Source organism: Trifolium pratense, linkage group LG4 (assembly GCF_020283565.1).
Source record: "Trifolium pratense cultivar HEN17-A07 linkage group LG4, ARS_RC_1.1, whole genome shotgun sequence".
In the NCBI taxonomy this organism is placed as follows: domain Eukaryota; kingdom Viridiplantae; phylum Streptophyta; class Magnoliopsida; order Fabales; family Fabaceae; genus Trifolium; species Trifolium pratense.
The window spans coordinates 54,055,182-54,061,970 of record NC_060062.1 but is presented as its reverse complement, the minus strand read 5'-3'; the positions used below and the strand labels follow the sequence as shown (position 1 = coordinate 54,061,970).

General features: G+C 33.8%; 1 protein-coding gene across 1 annotated transcript; it reads left to right on the top strand.

Moving 5' to 3' along the window:
- Positions 1-2,337: 2,337 nt before the first annotated feature.
- LOC123924506 (nicotinamidase 1-like) lies at positions 2,338-5,512 on the top strand. Its single transcript, XM_045977422.1, has 5 exons — positions 2,338-2,567; positions 2,715-2,898; positions 3,883-4,016; positions 4,251-4,436; positions 5,128-5,512. The coding sequence occupies exons 1-5, from the start codon at positions 2,415-2,417 to the stop codon at positions 5,203-5,205; spliced, it is 735 nt and encodes a 244-aa protein (XP_045833378.1). The 5' UTR covers positions 2,338-2,414; the 3' UTR covers positions 5,206-5,512.
- Positions 5,513-6,789: the final 1,277 nt, after the last annotated feature.

Here is a 6,789-nt window from a genome sequence, read left to right as displayed (position 1 = left end):
GAGGTGATTTCGAATAAATAAAAAGTTGGATGAATGACAAAGAAATATTAGAGAGGAAGAAAGAAAAAAAAGAGTAGGGCCCGATCACAAAAGATCCTTGATTGAGTTAAAACAAAATTAGAAAAGATCCATAAAACATTGAAATAATTATTTTTAACAGATTATATCAATGGTATAATTTTTTAGTAAAAAAAAAAATCAATGGTATAATTTTCTTTTCCCATCATGGGGAATAAGCAAGTGGTATAATTTTCTTTTCCCATCATGCGGGAATAATTATTTTTAAGAGTAGGGCGGCAGTCCTGACTCCTGATCACAAAAGATCCTTGACTGAGTTAAAACAAAATTAGAAAAGACATAAAACATTGAAATAATTATTTTTAACAGATTATATCAATGGTATAATTTTCTTTTCCCATCATGCGGGAATAAGCAAGTGTTCCCACCCCAAACGTCGTCAAACAGAACCTTACATCAATTGTTGCAAAGTTACCAAAATTGTAACTGTTTAAATAAAATAGTAGTAATAGTACAGCAAATCATAACGGGAATGAAATCACAGCCAATATTCCTTTCATTTTAGGGTGTGTTTGGTTTGAGAGAGAAAATCAATGATGAATTTGGATAAATTTTAGTCTAAATTCATTCATTAGTTTTCGTGTTTTTCTCTCTTTCCTATTTTTCTCTCAAACCAAACATACCCTAAGAGTGATTGACGCTGAATTAGGTAATGATTGAGATGATGAGATTCTTTACCATCTACGCTTCGAGATGATTTTCTATAAGATAAACTTGGACTTTCTCAATATCGTTTCACTTAAATTTTGTTTTTTATGTTCTTTCTTTGGGAAATGTCTAGTCTACCTGTGTATTTATTTTATTTTCTCTTTTTTAATATAAAATGAAATATAGATAGAGGATGTGGAAAGATAGGGTGCCAATATAGTTGAGATGTTCGTTTGATTGAATTGATAGATGAACTTCGGTCAACAACTGATTTAATACTTTTATCAATGATGCAGATCCGGAGACATGAATATTTCAGTTACTTTGATTTTATGACATTATTTATAGACATAAGTATGCAATTTTGAATGAATGAATTTAAAGTATTAAATTTATACTAGAATCTAATGTACTGTATCAATTTGAATGAATGAATATTTTTTATTAAAGTCGGGACTCAAGTGGTAATTTTTTTAATTTTCAATCGAGCCAATAAAAATCAAAGCTAGAATGCATACTATCAAACCCTTTACGTTTGCCTTTACCATTCATGTGGTGGCAATGTTTTAAAACCCGGACCGGTGATCGACCCAGTCGAGGCACTGGGTCACTGGTTCACTGGTCTGACCAGTGGGTCACTGGTCAGACCGCACGACTATTGACCCCACTTATATAAAAAATTTAAAATATTAACTTAAATTTCATAACAATAAAATTTAATGAAAAAAATTCCCTTCAAACTTTTTTTAATAAAATTTCATATATTTAAAAGAAAAAGCACAAAAGCGTCTCATTTTGCTCGTTATTTATATTTTGATTCACATATCCAACCATATAATATTATAATTTAGTCAATAAAATTATTATTATATCATAATTTTTAATTAGAACAACATTATTTAATATATTACATTAAAATAAAACAATGAATTAAATTAAATAATAAGAAAAAAAATTATTAATGTATTTATTAATATATGCCATGGTGTTTTTTTTTAAGGAATGTCATGGTTGTTTATAACTAGTGTAATAGTATTAAATATATTTCAGTAATAATGGATATCAGATAAATGCAAAGTGGCCTAGTGGTGATTGTGATGTTGAAGTATAGAAAGGACCTGTGTTTGACTCCTATATCCAACATAATAGAATTTTTTTGAAATAATTCATTTCCTCTCCAAACCGGTCCGGTTTGCGCGCGGGTTTACCCGGTTCCCGGTTCAACCATCGACCCGACCGGTTCACAGCGGTTTTCGGCGGTTTAAAAGCAGAACCGATTTTGCATGCTAATCGAGCCGGCCACCCCTCCGGTTCCCGGCCCGACCGGTCGGTCCGACCGGTTTTTAAAACTATGTGTGGTGGTTTATTATCGGTATTATGGGTATTTGGGTTTTTTATTTTTTGTTTATAACCGGAGAGATGATTGAACCCAAGACCTCATGCATATTACTCAACTTCCTCACCACTAGACCAAACTTAGGGGTTTCTTTAATTTTATATTTTTGACAATTGGGTTTTTAAATTATATTTTGTTGACAATTTGAACATAATAATTGGTTGTTTTTTTTACAATATGAATATAATTGGGTTTTTTAATTTTAAATACACAATTTGTGGCTTATAAATCACACGATTCGGTCAAGTGATTTGAAGTAACGGTCAACAGCAAACAACAACTACATCTCAAAATGGGCTCACAATCATCTCCTCCGACGTTGGAATTTCTGAAGGAAGAAATCCCAGTAAAACAACAACCTCTTCTTTTATCACAAAACATTAAAACCGGTCTCGTCCTCGTTGATCTTGTTAATGGTTTCTGCACCGTTGGATCTGGCCATTTAGTAATTAAATTACTCTATTATTTTGTTTTTCCCTTTTAATTAACTTACTCTGTTATCTAGTCTCTTTCGTTGTCACTGAAATATTATTAATTTTATATTATTAGCGTTTAAATTAATCTATTATTATTATTATTATTATTATGATAGGCGCCGAAAGAAGAAGATGAAGGAGTTAGTAAAATGGTGGAAGAATCTGTGAAGCTTGCAAAAAAATTTGCTGACAACAATTGGCCTATTTTTGCTTTCCTTGATTCTCATCATCCGGATATTCCTGAACCTCCTTATCCTCCTCACTGTCTTGTTGGATCTGATGAAGCAAAATTGGTTCCTGGTATAATTTCTTTTCTATAATCTTATAAATTAATTAAATTTCTAAACTCACATGCACTAACTGGATATTAAATGTTCATGCAGTCTTTTATCATCTGAGTTGTATTTACGGACTCATAAGTTGGTTTGATTCTAATATACTACCCGGTTTTAATTATAAACAAATATTTATTGAATAACTCATGTATGTGGTCTTTATTGTAACTGGTCGTTATTATCAAAGACTACTAGATACATCAGTTATTCGGTGAATCCGAAAAGTAGATATTTACTTGTGATTAAGGCTGCATGTTGCCCTTTGATTATGGAAAAATAGAATGGGTGGGGGGTGTATGTATGTCTTTGTTATGCAAAATGCATGCAACATGTATGTGTTAATATCACTAATTATTTCTGATTTGGCATCTCCCTTTGGCTATGAAGCACAGATATGGACACTTGAGTGCTTGACACAACACATAGACACTCTACTATAAAGTATATGTGTTGATGTTGTGTCGGACTGTTAGTGTCAAACACTGGATATTAGACATACTTTCAATTTGAAGTGTCGGTGCTGTGCTACGAAGTATTTGAGTGGATTTTGTCTTTAATGCATCACCCATTTTTATTAAGCCATGGCCCACAAAATGATATGGCAGACATTTAGAAATGTGCTTCAATTAGAGTACCTATTTGTGTTTTTGAATTGAATGAGAGTATCTAATAGTACCAACTTCTTAATAAGGAAGTACCCTTTAAACCCTCTTCTCAATTATGGGTCCTCTAAAGAGATGAGTGTAATTTTTCAAACAAATAAGAGTGGTGAATGTTTGTTTAAATATAGAAGAAGGATGCATTTGCAATATAAAACCTACCTTATGAGAGTGTATAATTTTGCCTGAAATTCATGTTAAAAATACTACTTGGTACAAGGATACATACTTATGACTGATGAATTGGTGTTTTTTGCTCTGATTTGGTTTTGCTTTCCTCTAAAATGAAGATCTCCTGTGGTTGGAAAATGACCCGAATGCAACACTCAGGTCCAAAGAATGCATTGATGGATTCATTGGTTCATATGAGAAAGATGGCTCTAATGTCTTTGTTGATTGGGTGAAAAGTAATCAGATAAAACAAGTAAGCATTACCTCTTTTGTTATTATTTGATTCTTATGTTATTATTGTAGGATTTTTTACACCATCATTAAGCAAGAAAGTATAACCACCTTATTGTAGATCAAAGTATTCACTTTCCTATGTTTCGTCAACTAATGATTGTTGGAATCTTGAGAGAATCTTTGTTAATATTATTTTTGTTTGGTTCATAGATTCTTGGTTGAGGTTCTTATGTGCTGTTTTTGCTTGTTACAGGTTTTGGTTTGTGGGATATGCACTGATGTATGTGTGCTGGATTTTACCTGTTCAATTTTGTCTGCGAGAAATCGTGGTTTCCTTTCTCCTCTAGAAAATGTGATTGTGGCCTCTCAAGCTTGTTCTACTTATGATCTTCCACTACATGTAGCCAAAGCTAGCAAAGATCTTGTATCCCATCCACAGGTATTTCATCAAATTAATTTTGGCACTTTCAGTGTTACACTTAATTATCATTTTGGCTTTTATCAGACATTGCAACTTGATAACTTTCAAGGAAGACATATACCATTTGGATTCCATGTATTCACGTAATTGCTAATTTGGTAGGTTGGATCAAGATCGAACGTAGACCGTCTAAATCTAACTTTGTATCTTGGATCCAGTTTACCAAGTTGGAACGTTAATAGTCGGTTAAAAATTTGGTCCAATGGTCTGGATCGTGTGGCTACGTCAAGTCAAACACATCGTTCCAACGAAGCTTGGATCCTCTATAGTGGAGCGGCTAGTTGGATCTTGATATTGATCCAACGGTTCTTTGCAGTAGGAGGGTCAAAAGCCTGCTATAATGGCATGGAATACGGATCCATATCTGTTCTTCATTTGTCACTGTATGATAATGAACACTCAGAAAACATCTATAGTTCCAAACCATGATACTTTTTGCAGACTTTGTTTTTGCTGTTATTTTTGTTTGTATCTACATAATAAGTTTATATCTCGGTCACTTTCATCCGTAACAGTTGAAGGGATTTCAAGATGGTTTATAAGTAACACTTAACAGCACTAACATTGTCCGTGAAAAACTGAAAGAAAATCAGTGTGACTAAATTGATTTCTTTCTAATGTTTTCGTTATTATTTTTCTCTTGATGCAGGCACTAATGCATCATGTTGGCCTTTACATAGCATGGGGAAGAGGAGCCCAGATAGCATCAGAGGTGTCATTTGAATAATGGAAAGCGCGTTAAGTGTTAGTTTATAAATAAAAATGCTGTTGTTATTGTTTAATAACATGTCTGGCATGGCGTTTAAAAAAATTAATTCCTTCAATGAAAAGTGTCTCAGGTGGGAAAAGTATCTCTAGAAGTTTAACTTTTTCCTTCTGTGTTGATAATAATCTCAAGCAAAGAGACACTTAAGTCTTAGTAATGAAGTGTTATTGGAATGTGTTTATATACTAGTTGTTGTACTTGAACTTGTACTCAGTGTATTTCGCTTGTATTCAACCCATAGAATAATATAAGAGCATTATTGTGTCAATCAAAGGCAAAAACTACAATTCTTACACCTTGAGTCTTAATTGAAAGATTAAATGATTAAATGAATTGCTTAAACATGTCCTGTAGACAAAGTTATTTGACAAATTAGATAGTTATTTATTGTTCTTCTCACAAAAATACAGTTTTTGTAATCGAAGAGACAGATTTTTTTATATAACGTATCTTCTAATAATTTGTGACAAGAATCTTTGTTGAAGTTCTTCCTTCAGCATTATACTGCTTTCCAACCATATTGTAAGTTCAATTTGTATCTCTGAAAGGTTTTTATAAAGTGGTCTTAAATCTGATTTCAATGTATATTTTATGCTACTACTTCCTTCTGTTGATTTACATTTTTCTTCGATTTTCGATAACTCGAATAGTAAATCTTTTGTAGTTGCTTCGTATTTCTGTATCTTGGTGAAAGAATTACTGAATCTTATCCAGACTTTAAGATTGTCCTCTATAATTTCGTCGATTCCCATCCAAAACTTCTGTTCAACAGCAGAAGTCGTTTCTGGTTCTTCTAACTTCAACATTGCTTCAATAATATTATTTTCTGGTGGCTGCGGTAGTGGTAACTCACAAAAGATGCGGGAACACCTCACAAAGTGGCGCCTCTCCCACCCATTTATCTAACCAAAATCTAGTGAGCCCTCCATTCCCCAATTTTTTTACAAAAACATCTCGAGTCTAATCGCCGTCCACCTCACGCTCCCCTCCCAACCCCACCAAATCTTTCCACCATAAAGAGTATTTGTTTCCCCTTCCAATCGACAACACCCCCTCCAAACACCACCATACTTAGCCTCTAACACATTCTTCCAAAGAGAGTCATGATCCATAAGTAACCACCATCTCCATTTGCCAAGTAACACCACGTTGAACCACTTTAGATCCCTGACACCTAGCCCTCCCTACTTTATAGGTCGACACACATCGTTCCAACTAATCCACGGAATTTTTCCTATCTCCCGAAGAGCCACCGCACAAGAAATTATGTTGGATTCAGACAATTATCTTTCTTACTGATTGGTGGCATTTTAAGGAAAGAAAGATAGAAGGCCGAAATTGAGGCCAACAATGAATTTATGAGGACCACCCTTCCCCCCAAACTCTCAAATCTATTCTTCCAAGATAGTAACCTCTTTTGAATAGTCTTCACCATCGCTTCCCACGTTAAAGATAGCCTTGGATTTGCACCAACCCAGAGGCCCAAGTAAGTAAATGGAAGAGAACCCCTCTTGTAATGGAGGCCGCCCCTTCTAAGAAATTATT